Here is an 18,805-nt window from a genome sequence, read left to right on the forward strand (position 1 = left end):
ACAAAACACATCCTCCTAAGGATACTCTTTTTAAACTGTGACATTGAAGCAATTCATGCAGATGTTCTCGTCATCAAAGAAAGAAAAACAAATGTTTCATTTAATTATCTCTAGCTGCACACCTATTGTTGGGGTTTGTTCACATTTAATTAGGACGTAGTGGCTTAATTAAAATTCAAAAAGCACCACAGAACGCGGGATAATTTTTAGCAAAAACTGCCACTTATGGTCAACTCGATTGCAAAAAGCTAAACTGCACTTAAAATACACGAATATTCAAATTATTTTAATTACTTTAGCCGCAGAGCCTGCACTTCGAAAGTTGTTTAAAAAAACATCGTCATCAAATCAAGTCAAATCTCTGTTCTATTTTCTAATGTCACTAAAATATTGCTCTATCATACATATGGCATAAGCCATGTAAATTGAGATTTAGATTATCTACAGAATTGTAGGATGGCTAATTTACTTTGTCGCTGTAATTACAACTCCAGTTCTATCACGAATGATTGATTTTCAGAATATTGGCAATGGTAAACCGATTACTGATGCTTCAATCAGAGTTTAATGAATTTGCAATAACTGACTGTTCAAGAAGTATTATTCACCTGTATACTTAGTGCACTCACAGTTATCTCAAACAGTTTGGCCATAATCATTTCAAAGCCAAGTGGTAGAGTACCTGAAGCACCACAATTATTAAAAGCCTTTCTCTCCGATGTCCATTCTCCAGCTGTCTTCTTTCTCTTTCAATTACTTCATTATTTTTTGAAGGAAATTAAAGTTATTGACTGCTATATTGAAGTAAAAAAATATATAACTTATTTTTACTCTTTACAAAAGTAACTATAACGGTACTCAATCTGAAAGGTCGATAACAATTTGAACTGTTTTCCAGAGATTTTTTTCAGCTTCTTAATTTTTCAGCCGCTTAGTTCTTCAGAATTTTAGTCTCAATTATATTTTTTAGTTTTTTGTGTTTATAGTTTCTCAGCGTTAAAGTACCTTTGTCAGTGTTTGTACTTTTAATTTTTGAAAATGTACATACTCTGGTTCTAAATTAAATTATTTTTTGATTTTGAAAATTATAAAAATTATATAAATTAAATATAAAATAAATTATAAAAATTATAAAAAATTGAATTATTTTAAAAACTAAGCAGAATTGACCATTTTATTGGCACCCAAGGCGAAAGCGCATTCTGTGAGAAAGACCGGCCCTTAACCGGTTCTCATTTCCTGATTTGTCCCAGAAATGCGTAATTGACCAATAAAAATATTAAAATCACCTCCTACTTGTTTATCAGGTGCACAAAAAATTGCAAGACGATTGAAGCGTTTGTCATTGGATATGGGAGGGGTAATGCACTCCCAACTGTAAAGCAGACCAATCAAGCGGCGTTCCCAACTGAACAAAAAATTGTTTCAAATTGAATAAAATTGAAAAAAATTGTTTGATTATTTTCTAAATGTCGGCCAAACCATCTAGAATTTCGCTCTTTTCTAAGAAAATTTCAAGTTTTTTATTACACTTGGGTTCAAAAATTGTGGATCGATTTGTTTTTGATAAAGATTGATTTGTTTAAATCAATTGTTTTAATTGTTTCCCAAGATTCTCTCACAAAACTCAACATTTGACAAATTAAAATTTTTCAAAATTGCTTTTTAATCCCTCGTATCCGGCGGGTAGGTAAAAATTTTGAACAGTACCAAAGCAACAAATTGAAGTGTATTTATATCTAATTGCCCTTTACACACCATCCGGGCATTGCTCTTTTGACTTTGAGATGGTCTATCATTCAAATCAAATGCAAAATTCATCATTATAATTTATAATTTTTTCTTGATTCCTGACGAGAAGAGGCCCATTGAAAGGGGGCAATACGATTGTCATGAAATTAATGAGGCGTTGTTGCTACTCTGGAAACTTTACACATCGAAAATGTTTTTGAAAAAAGTCTATTTGGTAGATTTTTTTTCAAGAAACTTGGACAAAATGAGGTGTTGGGCTGTTATCGAAAGTGTTATGACGTAAAATGCTATTTATATTTTGACCTTTTTTATTTAAAAAACGCTCCCATTTTGGGGATTCCTGTTTATCAGATCGGGCGCGTTCGGGTGTGATCGGTCCGAGTTGCGCAGTGCTGATTCCATCCCCTTCTAAATATTAATATCGGCGAAGTGAGCCATGTTCATGACGTAAACGGTTAGAAAACAAAAGCAAAATGAGGCGGGTGTGCAATGTGAGCCTGCAAGCGTAGCATGTCCTCCCCAAAGTCGACTTATTTTTGAATTTCTGTTGCTATGTGCGCCTCTAGAAATGCGAAAATCCCCTCGTTTGCATCGAAATAATGAAAAAATTGTGATACTAGTTTAGTAAGTTAAATGTGAGGAATTAGTGCGTACTGCGTAGTTGGCCGTGGAAACCGATGCTTCTCGACGTAGACGTCATATTGGGTGAATTGGCAAGTTTTCTTGTGAAAAATCGTCGATTTTCCTCGCTGCAGCGAGAAAAACCGGTGGAAAAGAACTAGTCAGGCAGGTTCACACCCATCTTATCGCAGGAATTCGCAGCGAAAATGTCGACGTTTATTAGCAAGCCACTGGGTGGGTGGATTCACTCCGATAAACTAATTTCGAAGCAAGGGGCGACTTATGCAGTTAGGGTAAGAGTCAAAAATCCAATTTGCGAGCCATGTAGAACCGCAATATCGATTTTGCCGTGCCTCCATGTAACAGTCACACCCTATATACGAATTTTCTTCTTTCCAGTATGTTGGATGTCTGGAGGTGAAAGTCTCCATGAAAATCCTCAATTTCAAAACCCGGTCGACTGTTGCCAAGTAAGTACTCTCGGCCCCCAAACCCCCAAAATCACCAGTTCCGCTTTAGAGAATGTATAAATAAGGTCTGTGAGGCCGCCGGGTTAAAAACGGCCGATAAGAAACGAAAAGTCGACAAGAAAGTCTTAAAAGCCATTGCTGAAGTTCCTAATATGACCCACGCAGGGGCGAACGTTAGTCTAAATGTATCAAGTTCGAACCTATCTTTAACTTCGCTAGATGACAATAAAGTCATTGCGTGTCATGACATGCCCCACATCTCGTTTGCTTCAGGGGGCGATATTGTAAGTTGGAAAAGCCTTCATCTCTTATATTATGTAACCAGATAGCTTGTAGGACACTATGGACTTTGTTGGTTACATTGCGAAAGACATCAACGACTTTAGAGCCTGCTATGTTCTAGAATGTGGGGGTGGGTTAGCCAAAGATGTTATAGCAACCATAGGGCAAGCTTTCGAACTGAGGTTCAAACAATACATGAAACCAGCACAAATCGGGTAATTTATTCTTTTGTAATAACATTATTGTTGTGGTCGCATTAATAACACTTTGGAACAAAATCAATACACACAAAATTACGCCTGTTTCAAGGACGTAATGTTGTACAACATGGCGACTTTCATTCCATGTTAAAACTCATTTTTACGTTTACTGCGCTAATTAAATTAATTGTTATTTATGGTGGCTCCATATTGTATAACATGAGTATACTAGTATTTTTTGAGTTAAAATATGTTTAATAACTGGCATAATGAAGGCAGTTTTTACGTTATATGTACATAAAAACTAGTAGTCACTTTTAGAAGTCTAAAGGTTTAAAATACGACACGCGAAATATAAAAAATGATACTACACGTATTGAAACACCAAATAACACTCTAATTAATCTGACCTGTGACCAGAGACAAAAAATACAAGACTTGTTAATTTTGGTATCGTTTATCTATTTTAAGAGCGTCGTGTTACTTTTTTAACAGATGTGTTGTCAAAACAGACCTATTTCTTGCTATTTATTGGCAGTAATGTTGATCATAATGTTAAACCTATTAAGGCCGCTAAAAAGTTAACTCGTGATTGTCCCGTGAACCTGAGCATCGGATTGGTCCATTTTCTTCACGTGATCACCTAATCTGACTTCATGACACTCCTATTGCTTTGTTAGAATCTTTGGTCATCTTTGATATGTCAGCAAAATCTATAGGTAGTTGATATTATTTTACCAACTTTCTTTTTACAGTAAATATTAAATTTTATTTTTAAATGGTTCCGGTTCCTGAAATTTTAGCACTTCAAACTAGGGTTGGCATGCTTGATAAAATATCGCCATAAATATCACAAATATCAATGATATTTATTAGTTTATATGCAGCGTGTATACAAAATAGCGCATAAGCGCATAGGTTGTAAAAACGTTTCAAAATCTTATAAAAATGTTATAAAAAATCCATCGTCATTTTTAACGAATTTATTCACACAAAATTGTTTGGTAAAACTTGCAGCATTGTCAGTACTCGAGTGTTTTCGACGTACCTCTATTAATTGTTGTGGAGTAGTTGCAATATTATAACTATGGATTTTTTCCTATGTTGCCGGATCAATTTTTTAGATGTCTGAATATAAAAAACACATGTTAAAGATTATTATAAATAATTGTGATGTGTTGAAGGGTAGAGGAACTTGGTATCTGTCTTGATACTATCACCGATTAAAATTATTTAAGAAAATTAAGAAAAAAATCTCCACTTTACTTCCTTATACTACTAAGAATAAGTGAAAGGGGATTTTTTTATTTATTTTTTCTAGAGTTTGTTGGAACGTGTGCTATAGCGTACTGAAGAGTTTGTGCGCCAATTTGCATACATCCTGTATATCGCACTTGTATACAAAGAACTACCCAGTATTCAAGTTTATTTTATTATTATTATTATTTAGTTGAAAAAATAATTTCTCATGATATTTTTCCGATAATGAAATGTTTTTTCTTGTTAATTTGGTTTGTATGGGAAAGTTACTAACTGCATTTTTTTAGATTTTTTTTTATTGTGACAGTATGATTAACAAATAACCTTTAATATGACATAATTTCTTAAATTATAAAAAAATCTTATTATTGTTAATCTGTTATCGTGAAATGGGTGGTAAATTCTTATCTTAAATGATTTCGACCGCAATAAACAAATAACACAATTTATAGTATTGTATTTCTTAAAACAAATTGAAGGGACAGGGGAAAACGACCTGTCCACTTGTTTAAGAAATTGATGTGGAGTTGCAGTATTGTAGTTTTTGAGAAAACTATCAAATAATTGAGGCGGGAAATAGCAAATACGACTTTAGTTCAGAGCAAAATGTGTTACAAGATACACTCTACTGAGGAAAAAAGGAAAAAAAGTTACGGGTCCACGTGAGAAAACTTTGGATTTGATTGTTCGTGATTTTAGTTGAGACGGACTGAAGTCGTTTTTCCCCTGTGCCCTTCAATAGTTTATTGTCGACTTATTCGAAAAGTGAAATAAACGATTCAATTGTATTATGAAACATGAAATGTTTGTTAAACAAAACCATATTCGGTTGCAAGCAGAAGCACTGAATAAGGACATGCTCTTATTCTGTTACCAGCTCCAGCTCAAGTCATTCTTGATCGTTGTTATATAAATTTAATGTGATGAAACTGACTTGTTTTTTTTGTAGTTTTGGGTTGTAACCCGACTTGTAAAGTTAAAAATAAGTTTTAAGATTTAGAAATTAAATTCAAAAACAGCAGTCAAAAATGAAGTTTTGAGAAAACCGATAGAAGCTGTGGGTTTTAGTAACCGTTTAATAACTTTGTTGTTGTAATAGGTAAGTCTTTACTTATTGAATATGCACCTTGTAAATTTATTTATGTTAAGTAAAAAGTTCGACGGGCTGAATATCTATATTGTGCGGCTTCTGACCAAGCAATTAACATCATATTGCACAAAAGGCCACAAGATGCTCCTAATATCTGGATTTTCCCATTTTCAACATTGCTATTTTTGAATTACCTTATGTGTGTTTGGAAAAAAATGGAGCCACCTTCCTTTTCGTCTTTCTTTTTTTTTTTTTAATAAACGCGAAGAATTGACAATTCTTTAGATAATTATGTATGAGTTGGTATTTTTGTGACCACTTTTTGCTTGTTAAATGTGGCGGTATTTTTGACGGTGGTTTCCAGGCTTGCGATGGGCCAGCCGTCGACGTCCACAGGTGGCGACGCCGATAAAGACTACTACAACGATCTTCCAGGCAAAGTACCTCCCGATGTGGGTCCTCCACCTGTCCCTCCGCTTCCTTCCGTCGTGCCACCATTTACAACCCTACCATCAGTCCAAAGTCCTAACTTAATAGACCTTAATTCCGACATTTCCGTTTTCGATACGCCACATCACGATTACGTTAATGATAGTATTACGATTAAAGAAAGGGACGTTTTTGATATGCGTAAGTCGCTTTGAATTTTTCCTTGTTCAATTTTTGACTTTTGGTACTTTAGAACCGTTTACGACGCATCACCAACCACCGATTAGAAGTATTGAAGAACACTTAGCGGAATTACAGCATGAAATTTGGTTTCATGGACAGATCAGTCGCGCAGATGCTGAGCGACTTCTCCAGAAGGATGGGGATTTTCTCGTGCGGGAGTCGCCGAATTCGGAAGGACAATTCGTGCTTTCGGGGATTCAAGATGACACGAAGAAACATCTCCTGTTGATAGATCCTGAAGGAGTGGTCAGTACGACTTTGATTTCTCTGGGCTTTAGCTAATTGTTTTGTTTTATAGATTCGGACGAGGGATCGGATGTTCAACAGTGTTAGCCATCTCATCAACTTCCACTGCGAGAACGTCCTCCCCATTATATCGGCTGAAAGCGTTCTAGTACTTCGCAACCCAGTACCAAGAATATCATAGTTTTTAGTTGGTGAATATTAATCTGGCTTGCACTAGCTTCTATGTTCTAGTACTGTTCATTGCAAGTTTAGCAAATTATAGTACAAAGATTTTCATGCCATATAGTAAAAATTCGAAACGGTTTTTGCTAAACTTGTTTAGTGAGATCTTTTCTTTTATTCCGGGCGAACGGTTATGTTTTCCATATGGCACAGCATAATCATATCAAAAGTATTCAAGGAACTTTAAACAAGTATTAATTTTTTACGCATTTATAACGTGTTATGGTAACAGTCGAAGCCTCATGCTTAATCAAACATAACTTGATGTGATTTAGGTAGTTTTAATTGTGCATATATGATTGCGACAATTTGTGATAGATCCCAGGTTTGGACAACATGAAGGGTGGATTAAATTTTACAAACACGATTTACGTTTTTATTTATTATTTATTATGATTTGGATAACACATTACATAAAATTATTTTCGGTTTTCCGGCTGAGTTTCCATTTCCTTTCGTGTCTTCTTACGCAGGACCTAAACAAAAACTACACTTTAGTAACAACATAAATAAAAAATAATTGAAGTAGAGAGAACATGGCGGCGTCTAAAAGTAAGGTTACGGGTATGCGCAACAAAAGTGACAATTATCTTATTTCACTAATTCAAACTTGGTTCATCTGAAAACTAACCATGTAGTTATAAAATAGCTGAATGCACCGTTATCCTGACCTGACTGTTTACGCTATTTCGTCCGTTTTGTTTTATTAATTGGTGGTATACTTTTGCAACATAATGCCCTTCAAGTTTTCTAACTTGGGATATTTTAACAGAAATTGAAGAATGTTTTAAAATGTTCGAAAACAACTATTTTTTTACTAACTGGACCAGTAAAGTTGTTAATCTATGACTAAAAAGACACTTCCAACGCTCTCTAGATACAGAAACGTACTTGAATTTGCAAATGTCTTGAACGTTTTAGAAGATTTTCAACGTTTGATATATCTTTTGGACGTTTTTATACTTATGCTGTGTTGCATTATTTTTGATGCAAAGTTTTGATTTTTACTGCTTTTGAATGCAAGACTGCGGCATAGTCGTGTTTCCACTTTTGGAAAATGCGTTCATGTGGACATGACTGTGCACCAAAACGTTAGAATAGAGACGCAATTTGCGGAATAGTCTACAAGTGACCTTAAATCGCACAGAAACCGATTGAATTTGGCGCGCTCGAGACGAACCAAAAGTCTGTGCAACATTCCTGAATTGATTAGGTTTTTGTGCAATTAGTACAGGTGCTACGTGTCGATTTTTAGGTTAGAATTGGATATTTTCTTTAAAATTTCAACATTAGTTCCGTCTGGAACGTTCGAATGTAGGGTTTTTCTTACGTTAGAGTTGGTAGAATTTTGTTGGTACGAATTTTGGATTTTGTGCACCTAGTCCCGGAAACGGATACCGCGTTTTCACAAGATTTGATTGGACAACGGCCGTAGGAAAATAATTCTCATGCAATAGACTACGTTACGCGAAACTTACCTTATGGTAATAGCGAATAAAGTTCATGCTCGTGACGTCAGGGAAGTGTCACGTTTCCCCGCCCGCTCCGCGGCCCGCCGAGGTCCCCTCGGTTCGCACAGTTGGCTCCCCTGCCCCCGTCTTGCGCTTTTAGCTACGCTGTCGATTCAGATAGAAAGTCAAAATGGCTGCGAGCACCATTCGCATACAATTATGGTGGCATCAATAATAACTAACTTAACCCTATCTAGTGGCGAATTGTGATAGTATAACCTAAAAAGTGTGTTTTATAAACAAGCTAAAGGGACTAGCTAGTTTTGTGATCGTAATTAAACGTGATTTTCATTTAAAACTCGTCGGCGTAGTTGTACAAAATGGCGTCAGTCAGTGGTATTGCATGAACTTTACCCTAAAATCGCCAAATTTTCGCTGAAAGGGTTGATTCCACGGGGATCGGACGTTATGCAAACATCAAAGGACACTTGCCGTTCGATTTGCAAAAATTTTCGTTGTGCTTGTTCGTAGTAATCACGAGAAATTCAGGATAAACGTGGTACAAGATGCCAGAGGTAAGAAATTCCCTTTAATCACTAATTTGGGGGTTGCTGTTTGATCAAAATCAGTTTTTCGTCAAGTATATCGTGTTTTTTAAATACTGCGTCAATGTGATCCCAAGGGCGTGGTCTGATTACTTAGAAGATTTTACTCACTTTTCCCTTGCATATTTTTGTTTACAAGTGGTTTTTGCTCATTTTGGGGCCCTAGCCGGCCGTGTTCCACACATTTCTTCATGTATTCGCATTCTCCATACTCCAAAGGAGCTATCAAGCCAAAATTTTTCAATTTTTGAGATGGACCCTTTTGAGCAATTTTAAGCCAAAGTTATGGGTTTATACTGTTGCAGCGTCCCTTACTGCATTCAGACACGTTAACCCATGTTTCAGTGTCTTTTTTAATTCCCTTGACAACCCCGCTTTTCTCATAAATGCCCACAAACGTAATTTAAGCTTTTTCATTCATGATAACTTTGTATTTCAATTTTTGACACCACTTTTGCCATGGGGTTGATCGGACTGACGAATATAACCTTTACAAACCGTTGCCGTATTATTACATTTTAGTATTCGCATTATTGAGGGCCGTTATAAGAATCTAAGCGTACTTTTGGCTACAAAATTGGTACCAAATTAAAAACATCGCGTCCAAATTTTACCCCCCGGGACCCATAACAGAAAAAATTCGTATATATGGTTTCTTCTAAACGTTTTTGACAAAATAGAGACATAAAGTTCAAAATATTAAAAAGGAATTTACTTAGCTTTAGCGCAAAATATTTTTTTTTTAATTAGTGCATTCAAAATTAACCTTAAAATTGATGGTACTTGCCCTTGTGTAACAATTAGGTCTTGTATAAAATTGTTTTTAAATATGATTGTACTTTTAAACATCAAATTATGAAATTTTTGAAATGTTTATTTTTATTATTACGTACCTACTTTGTATTTATTGTGTTATATAAAAAATAAACAATATTATTGTTTTTATGTGTTTACTATGGAGCCCTTGTTTTTTTATTTTCACGTAAGGATTTAATAATTTTTGGGGGGAATTTCGATTTTTATCAAAAATAAAGACAATTTTTGTGTTTTTTTTTTTAGACGGGGGAAGTATCAGATTCAGAAAATTCTGGGTCTGGATCTGACAACGAAAGCAAAAGTGATTCATCATCAAATAACTCTGGATCAGAAAGGTAAGATTATGACCACTGATCATTGATCATTCACGAATTTTTCTTCACAAATTCAATCACACCTGCAGATATCAGTCAATTAAAAAAGTAATAATTAAATGTAATCTAAAGTCAATTGGTTTATTAACTTTACTATTCGGGGGTCGAATTTTTCGGATCTTTAGGTTTCCTGTTTGCAAATATGAGGGTTAAGATGAAGACATCGAAAGGTAAGTGAGAAAATGTCTTGATTGTTAAAAATTTTCTCTTACGTTTTTGTGGTCGTTAAATTGTATGGGGGTATAATTAATGCAATGGCACCTCCATATTCTGGATATTAGTGTGATATTAGTATTAGACTAATTAAGAAAAATATTTCTATTTATGAAAACAATAATTTCGTCTAAAACTATTAAATCTTTCATTAATAACCTGCGATAAGAAATAGTTTCTTCGCAAATCTCGAGATAAATAAAAAGTATCAATCATAAAAGAAACTTTTTGTGACAAATTACAATTCTACTACCGACACAAAACAACAGTTACTGCCAACGGTCTAAATTTTAATTATTACATATACTTTTTATAATTATTATTTAATATTAACTGAAAACTTCTGAAACTGATCTTGAGGTTTTTCTCTAAAATAATTGGATTTTACACGTTTAACTAGAAATGTACATACCCAACTTGTTACATTATTCATTAAAAACAATGTTAATGTCAAGGTTATTATTTAAATTATTTGCGAAGATGGATTTTATTTTGAGCAATATTTTTTTGAACCGACTGTATAAAGACAAGCTGCTAATCAATAACATTGGTTGTGTAATGAACTAATGACTAACAAGAACGTTGGATATCGAATGACTACCGATGCTAGATCAGTGCAATTATCTGAGATTGAGAATTTTTTGTTAATTAAACCAAATGAAATAAGCAAACATTACATACAAGTAATAATAAACCAAATCGGAAAAAGTAATATGTAATTAAAATATTAACGACTATTGATTTTCTTAAGAAAAATTTTCAATTCGGGGAGAATAAGAAATGGAAAATTGTGTAGGGGAGACGAACAGTTTACCGTTTTCAAATCGAATATTAATGAACTTACTTCAAATGCTCTTAAACTGTTACAATATTAATTGTTCATTACAATTTACAGTAAATTTGTTCGTTATAATTTATAATTTTCCAGTTAATCATATACGTCATTTCTTGAAAAATAAATACACGTATACGCAAGTATCTCATCAGAAAAACGAGCAAATAAAACAGCTTGCTTGTTAAATTCAGACAGTGCTTCTCCAATTTATTGCTGTTTTATTATTTGTTAGATAGATTATCAGCGATTATCTCAACGAAATTAGAGGTTCTTAGGTAACCAGCTGGTAAAAAAATAAATTTGCTTAATCTGAAGACTAGCATCATGAATGGCGATACAGTTAGACGCACTTGTTCCATTTAAGTTGGATAATGTAGTCGGCCATATGGTCACGGAATTAACCTTGAAATATTAATGATTAAGCCCAAAACAAATACAACGCTTCGATAAAGCCTAATTATAAGTCGATTATTACACCTGCGGTAATTTTTTTGGCGCAAATTTTTCTTGAATTGAAGGTGAAAATGCAGGTCTTCCATTTATCTGTACAAATACTTTTCACTAAATATATTTTATACACAATATAAAGATAATAATTATCACTGACGTAAAGCGTGCAACTTACAACATGGATAATAAAAGTACATAATTCAAGAGCGCCAATTTCAAGACTTTTCGGATTAATAAAAAATAAACAGTATAATGTTGTGTTTTACTTAACTCCTGACCCGAGGCTTTTCCCAAAATCAGCTGATATCTGCAGTTTTGTTTGCTATTTTAATAAATAAAAAATGATGGTTTAGCGATTCCGGCTCGTCTTCTTCAAGTGGATCTGATTCAGGAGGAGAAGGTGGTTCCGGCAACGAAAAGGCAAGTCCTCACAGCAGTTCGAACGCATCAAACAATTCACCCGATTCCAAATCCAAAAGGAAATCAGATTCGAAAGAGGTACCGAATTAAGAAAGCTCAAAATTTCGTGTTACTAATGTTTTAAATTAATACAGTGGGATGAAAATCCCGACATTTACGGCATTCGAAGGTCGTCGCGGTCGCGTAAGGAACCAGACCGATTACAGAACAAAAGCGAACAGAAGAAGAGGAAGAGCGATGAGTGGAAATACAACGACGATAGTTCTTCCGAATCGGAAGAGGAGAAAGAAATTCCACCTCCGAGCAAAAGAGTCGGAGCTAAACGTGCCACTGTGAAAAAAGCTAAAACCAAAACCAAGTACAGTTCGGACGATTCTAGTGTTGATAGTGATGAAGATCGAAGAAGAACAGTGACAAGACGGACCGCGGGTGCTTCTGTTAGTTATAAGGAAGAAAGTGAAGACGATAAAACTGATTCGGAGGACTTGTTAGAGGTGGAATATACTGAGACGTCTGAGCCTGTACCTGAAGAAAAGTGTGAAACAATTGAGAAGATTTTGGGCCAAAGGAGAGGGAAGAAAGGGGTGACTGGAAACATCACAACAATGTATTACGTAGAGGAAAACGGCGATCCCAACGAGGGAGTGGATCCGAACGACTCGGAAAGTACCGAACAACAGTATCTCATCAAGTGGAAGGACTGGGCGCACATACATAACACCTGGGAGTCGGAAGAGTCACTAAAGGAACAAAAAGTAAAAGGAATGAAGAAACTGGAAAATTATATCAAGAAAGAAATCGAAATTCAGCAATGGATGAGATATGCAACTCCGGAAGACATAGAATACTACGAGTGTCAAATGGAGTTGTCGCAGGAGTTGCTAAAAAGCTACAACAACGTTGAGAGGATTATCGCGAAATATAATAAACCGGACGGTGGCACCGACTATTTCATTAAGTGGGAAAGTCTGCCTTATGCCGATTCCACGTGGGAGGACTCTGGCTTGATTCAGAAGAAGTGGCCGAAGAAAATAAAAGAATTCGACGATCGCGAACAATCGAAACAGACTCCAACCAAACACTGCAAAGTCCTCAAGTACCGGCCGAAGTTCCACGAAGTGAAGACTCAACCGGAGTATATGATGGGAATCGAGAAGGTACACCAAAAAAATTTAATTTTCCATTTCTAATTTTTGATTTTGTCAAGACTTTGGTGTTGCGGGACTACCAAATGGACGGCCTGAACTGGTTGATTCACTCCTGGTCGAAAGAAAACTCGGTTATTTTAGCCGACGAGATGGGCCTGGGTAAAACAATCCAGGTAATAACCAAACGCAGGTAAATACAACATTGATTTTTTAGATTTTAATGGCAACTATTTTTTGTTCAGACGATATGCTTTCTGTATTATCTCTTCAACACCTACCAATTACACGGACCGTTCCTGTGTGTTGTGCCCTTGTCGACGATGACTTCGTGGCAGCGGGAGTTCGCGCAGTGGGCCCCCGAAATGAATTTCGTCACGTATTTGGGCGACGTCCAATCAAGAGATACGGTAACAAAGCCAAAGTTTATGATAACTAAACCACTTAATGTTGTTTCCGTACAGATCAGACAATACGAGTGGAGTTATGAAGGTTCGAAACGCCTGAAGTTCAACGCGATCCTCACAACTTACGAGATTGTCCTCAAAGACAAAGCATTCCTTGGTAGTTTAAACTGGGCTGTGTTACTGGTTGATGAAGCACATAGGTAATGGAAAAATTTAAGATGTGAGTCTGAACTTAACAGGAACGTTTAAACAGGCTGAAGAATGATGATTCCTTGCTCTACAAGGCGCTGATGGAGTTCGACACGAATCATCGGCTGCTAATCACAGGGACCCCGCTCCAAAACAGTTTGAAGGAGTTATGGGCACTTCTCCACTTTATCATGCCGCAGAAGTAAGTGTCGTTGAAAACTCCCCAACTTTGTTAATTTTTCCTGCGTAGGTTCCAAGCCTGGGAGGAGTTTGAAAAGGATCACGAACACGCGTCGACGAAAGGCTACTCAAGGTTGCACAAACAACTGGAGCCTTTCATTTTACGTAGAGTGAAAAAAGACGTTGAGAAATCGTTACCGGCAAAAGTTGAACAAATTCTTAGGGTAGAAATGACTACGCTTCAAAAACAATACTATAAGTGGATTCTTACCAAAAACTATAACGCGTTACGTAAAGGTGTGAAAGGTTCAACCAACACCTTTTTAAATATAGTTATAGAATTAAAAAAGTGCTGTAATCACGCGTTGTTAACGAAGCCGACGGAATACGAGTCGAATAATTCTCAGGAAGACCATTTGCAACTGTTGCTCCGCGGTTCCGGTAAATTAGTGCTATTGGACAAACTTTTAATACGTTTACGTGAAACGGGTCACAGAGTGTTAATATTTTCGCAAATGGTCAGAATGTTGGACATATTAGGTGAATATTTGCAGTTGCGCCATTTCCCCTTTCAACGTCTGGATGGAGGCATCAAGGGCGAACTTAGGAAACAAGCACTCGATCATTTTAATGCCGAAGGATCTCAAGATTTCTGTTTTCTACTGTCGACGCGTGCCGGTGGTTTAGGTATTAATTTAGCTACAGCTGATACTGTGATTATCTTCGATTCGGACTGGAATCCACAAAATGATCTACAAGCCCAAGCAAGAGCACACAGAATCGGACAAAAGAATCAAGTCAATATCTACCGATTAGTCACCGCTCGATCAGTAGAAGAAGAAATCGTCGAACGTGCCAAACAAAAAATGGTCTTGGATCATCTAGTTATACAAAGGATGGATACAACAGGACGAACAGTATTGGACAAGAAAGGATCCTCAAACAACAATCCTTTCAACAAGGAAGACCTCACCGCCATACTCAAATTTGGCGCTGAAGAGTTATTCAAGGACGAAGACGACAAAGACGAAGAACCAAATGTAAATCGTCCCGCTTTGCCTTCTAAACCTAATCATAATTTTACAGTGTGATATTGACGAAATCCTCCGACGAGCAGAGACACGTGACGAAGCCCCCACTCTAGCCGGAGACGAACTTCTATCAGCCTTCAAAGTTGCAAATTTCGCCGCTTTTGACGAAGACACCGAGCCCTCCCCAGCACCCCAGGCACCAGCAGATGACGAAAGCAAAGACTGGGACGAAATCATCCCTGAAAAACTCCGAAAGAAGGTCGAAGAAGAAGAAAGATCCAAAGAAATGGAAGATTTGTACCTCCCGCCTCGTTCCCGCAAAACTCTCCAACAAATCAACCAGTCCGAAAGCGACGGCGAAGACGGCAAAGGTCGCAAGAAACGGAAGAAAGAAGAGGCGGAATCGGGTGGATCAAGCGGCGAAGGTGAAGAAAGCGACGAAGAACGGCCGCGAAAACGTGGCCGACCTCCGTTAGCCAATCGCGAGAGAATAAAAAATTTCACCGACGTGGAAGTACGTTGTTGACTGTCGTCATTTTTATTTTTTCTAAATGTTGGATTTCAGATCAGAAGGTTTGTGAAGAGTTACAAGAAGTTCAGCGCGCCGTTGAAGAGGCTAGAAGCGGTGGCTTGCGACGCGGAATTGCAGGAAAAACCGTTGGCGGAGTTGAGGAAGTTAGGGGAGCTGCTTCACGAACGCTGTAGGGCGTATATGGGTGAACACACCAAAGAAAATAACGAAAGTACCCAAGATGATGCTAGTCGGGGTCGGAAGAGGATGCGAGGACCTTCGTTTAAGTTAGGTGGAGTTTCAGTTAATGCCAAAACAATGATGGCGTGTGAAGAGGAGTTGGAGCCTTTGGACGAAGTTTTGCCTTCGAATCCGGAAGAAAGAAGCAAATGGGTGTTGGATGCAAGGACCAAACCTGCCCATTTTGACGTCGAATGGGACAGTAACGAAGATTCCAAGTTGCTTCAAGGGATTTACATCTATGGAATGGGTTCATGGGAACAGATTAAGTTAGACCCAACTTTGGGAATTGGTGATAAAATTTTACTCAATGAAGATAAGAAGCCACAGGCTAAACATCTACAGTCCAGAGCTGAGTATTTACTAAAAATATTGAAGAAGCAACTCGACCAGAAGAAAGGGGTTTCGAAACCGAAAAGGCAACGGAAGTCGAAAGAAACCAAAGCTTTGACTAAAGAAATTATTGATAATGATGATATTAGTTCAAATGAAGACACAAACATTGCTAGTTCTGCAAGCACGACTTCGTCGATTCCCAAAAAGAGCAAATCTGTACTTAAGAAAGAAGATGACAAGGAAATGGATGGTTCAAGCAAACATCACAGCGAGAAGAAAGACAAGAAGAAGGATAAGAAGAAAGAGAAGAAACTTGCCGGACCGATGCATTTTACTGCTAACAATGAACCAAGGGCTTTGGATGTATTGGGCGACTTGGATCCTGCCATATTTAATGAGGTACGTTTTGTAACCGCTTGATTTTCATATTTTTAATTTTTAACTAATAGTGTAAAGAAAAAATGAGACCGGTTAAGAAAGCCCTCAAAGCATTGGATAATCCGGATCAGTCTTTATCAGAGGCTGAACAAGTAAACCACACTAGGTTGTGTTTAATACAAATTGGGGAACAAATCACTCATTGTTTGAATCAGTATACTGATCCAGAAAAAATTAAAGAATGGAGAAGGTTTGTGAGTTAACATTGATTGAGGATTTTTTATTACAATATTTTTACAGTAACTTGTGGTATTTTGTATCAAAATTCACTGAATTTGATTCTAAAAAATTGTACAAATTGTATAAACGAGCCTGCAAGAAGTCGGAAAAGCTGGAAAAGAAGAACGACCCGGTAATTGTGTTTAATTTCCCCTGAATTGTATATTCATATTTGCGTATTTAAGGATGCGAGCGGTAGCACTAGTAAAGAGAAAACAAAAAGTGAGAGTAAAGATGAACGAGAACATACGAGTAAAAGGCGTCATGAAGGTGACGATAAAGAAGAACGGGAATCGAAGAAACACCGTTCAGAAAAGTATGTATTAACTCTGGGGTGAATAATTGTAATGATAGTAATGATGGTTCCAGGAAAGACAAACGTGATAAGGAAGAAAAGGAAAAGAAGAAGAAAAACCGCGACGAGCCAGAAGAAGAGGGAGAATGGTCTCGCTATGGCCGCGGTAGTCGAAAGCCGAGCTCTGGCGGTTTTCGGCACGAGCCCATGTCCCATGCCGACCATGAAAGGTGGAGCGGGAGTCAGTCACGTGACCGTTTCCCCGAACATAAGCGAGACAGGTTTGATTATCAAAGACAGGGTGGTTATCACAGAGAAAGGAGTGACTTTGGTCGGCCCGATAAAAGGTAAGGTGTGACAATTTGCAGTGATTTTGTGACACAGTTTGTGATTTAGGTCTCCCGAGGGGAAAGCAGATTGGAGGTACGCGAGGAATCCCCGCGATCTTATGCCTCCCATGGGTGGTCAGCGACCACCGGTATTTTACGGTCCTAACTTTCAACCAATTCCATTGTATATACCGGAACAGTTTCCAAGAGACAGGTTTTCACCTGGTGATTGGCGTCCCTTAGATAGAGACTATAACAGACGCGAGTACGATAGGCGGCCACAATAGATTTCGTTAAATCTAAGGAATGTGTGCATAACAATGTACAATGGTTAAAATGCGAGCTGTTCGTTTGTGTGAAAAGTCATTGAGATTTGTTTTTTATTTATGATTTTTTTTAATTTGTTTTAATTTCTCGATGATTTTTCATTTCTTGCATTTTTTTCATTACCAAATGTTTTATATTATATTGTATGGATATTCAGTTGCAATTAATTAAGATAAACCCAAAAAGGTGGCTGTGTTATGCCAACACTTTTGATGTGCAGGCCTATCCAACCAGTGTAAATGACAACTTAAATGTACATACATACAAAATAGATATGTTTTGATAAACCCGAGTTTTTTTACCTTCACCACTTTCCCCCAAACCAGTAATGTCATTACATTAAATGGTTAAAAAAAATTCTTGGCAAAAAACTACTTAGCTGGATTTGAATTAAAAATCCCAAATGGCCATAAAATTAAAATGACCATTTTCAGGAAACTCAAAATTAAGGCAAAACGAAGAAAAGATTTAGTTTTTGATTACAATAAAATTTTTACGATAATTTAAAATATTAAGTAGAAATATTTGAATATTGAGTCGACACGGCTTACTGTTATAAGAGTAATAAAATTAAAAAAATACATACCTGACCTTAAAGGGTTGAAGACAAAAGACATCGGTATCATTCACATTTAAATTTGAATTCCGGGCCGATAAGTCAGTGTGCACACCGTCGTCGCGTCGCTGAAAACTGACTCATCGATTGAGTCAGCGCGGAATTTTTTTGACTTGAAATTTTGGCGATTTGGTTCCTTTTAACAATAAATTTTTCTTTTTCTAATCACTGTAACTTTTGCGCAAAATGAGCACTCACTTAAGTATTTCGAACGGAGTAGAAACGGTAGTTTCTAGTTACCGAGCTTTAGCACATTTACAGTAAACGAGAACTTTTCAAAAATAAACAATTTTTGGGCAACTAATTACAAAAAAGCGTTAAAACATTAGCAGACACACCTGCTTTGATTTACTGTGAACTGATGACTGACAAAAATAGCTTCGTATTTATCAGCTGTTATGTCAGAAAAAATTTTGATCAAATTACTTATGAGACAACAAATCAAGCAGAAGGCAACTCTTTCTAACACATAGGCAGACACCTACCACATATCAGAGTGATTCATTAGTGAATTGCGTAATCGTATTAATATTTTTTTACTTAAAATGAAGACTTAGAAACGA

The 18,805-nt window shown here is 36.6% G+C and overlaps 2 protein-coding genes across 2 annotated transcripts; both read left to right on the forward strand.

Annotated features, from left to right (window-relative positions):
* Positions 1 to 2,162: 2,162 nt before the first annotated feature.
* Shc (SHC-adaptor protein) lies at positions 2,163 to 9,812 on the forward strand. The gene is made up of 7 exons (XM_965317.4): positions 2,163 to 2,666; positions 2,773 to 2,843; positions 2,893 to 3,127; positions 3,180 to 3,340; positions 6,040 to 6,305; positions 6,358 to 6,593; positions 6,646 to 9,812. Exons 1-7 carry the CDS (start codon positions 2,580 to 2,582, stop codon positions 6,772 to 6,774), a joined length of 1,185 nt encoding a protein of 394 aa, XP_970410.1. The 5' UTR covers positions 2,163 to 2,579; the 3' UTR covers positions 6,775 to 9,812.
* Positions 8,700 to 17,913, forward strand: Chd1 (Chromodomain-helicase-DNA-binding protein 1). Its single transcript, XM_015978568.2, has 16 exons — positions 8,700 to 8,841; positions 9,931 to 10,022; positions 11,913 to 12,057; positions 12,114 to 13,136; positions 13,187 to 13,300; positions 13,370 to 13,534; positions 13,589 to 13,731; positions 13,785 to 13,922; positions 13,971 to 14,940; positions 14,987 to 15,445; positions 15,497 to 16,417; positions 16,468 to 16,646; positions 16,697 to 16,808; positions 16,861 to 16,991; positions 17,045 to 17,317; positions 17,367 to 17,913. Exons 1-16 carry the CDS (start codon positions 8,833 to 8,835, stop codon positions 17,584 to 17,586), a joined length of 5,094 nt encoding a protein of 1,697 aa, XP_015834054.1. The 5' UTR covers positions 8,700 to 8,832; the 3' UTR covers positions 17,587 to 17,913.
* The last annotated feature ends 892 nt before the right edge of the window (positions 17,914 to 18,805 follow it).

Source organism: Tribolium castaneum, chromosome 10, assembly GCF_031307605.1.
Source record: "Tribolium castaneum strain GA2 chromosome 10, icTriCast1.1, whole genome shotgun sequence".
NCBI classification, from domain to species: domain Eukaryota; kingdom Metazoa; phylum Arthropoda; class Insecta; order Coleoptera; family Tenebrionidae; genus Tribolium; species Tribolium castaneum.

Coding starts and splice junctions, on each gene's coding strand:
- Chd1 (XM_015978568.2), top strand. Junction 13,301..13,369: donor GCCTGGGTAAAACAATCCAG/GTAATAACCAAA, acceptor TTTTTTGTTCAG/ACGATATGCTTTCTGTATTA. Junction 16,992..17,044: donor AAGAAACACCGTTCAGAAAA/GTATGTATTAAC, acceptor TGATGGTTCCAG/GAAAGACAAACGTGATAAGG.
- Shc (XM_965317.4), top strand. CDS start 2,580: ATGTCGACGTTTATTAGCAAGCCACTGGGTGGGTGGATTCACTCCGAT. Junction 6,306..6,357: donor AAGGGACGTTTTTGATATGC/GTAAGTCGCTTT, acceptor TTGGTACTTTAG/AACCGTTTACGACGCATCAC. Junction 6,594..6,645: donor TGATAGATCCTGAAGGAGTG/GTCAGTACGACT, acceptor TTTGTTTTATAG/ATTCGGACGAGGGATCGGAT.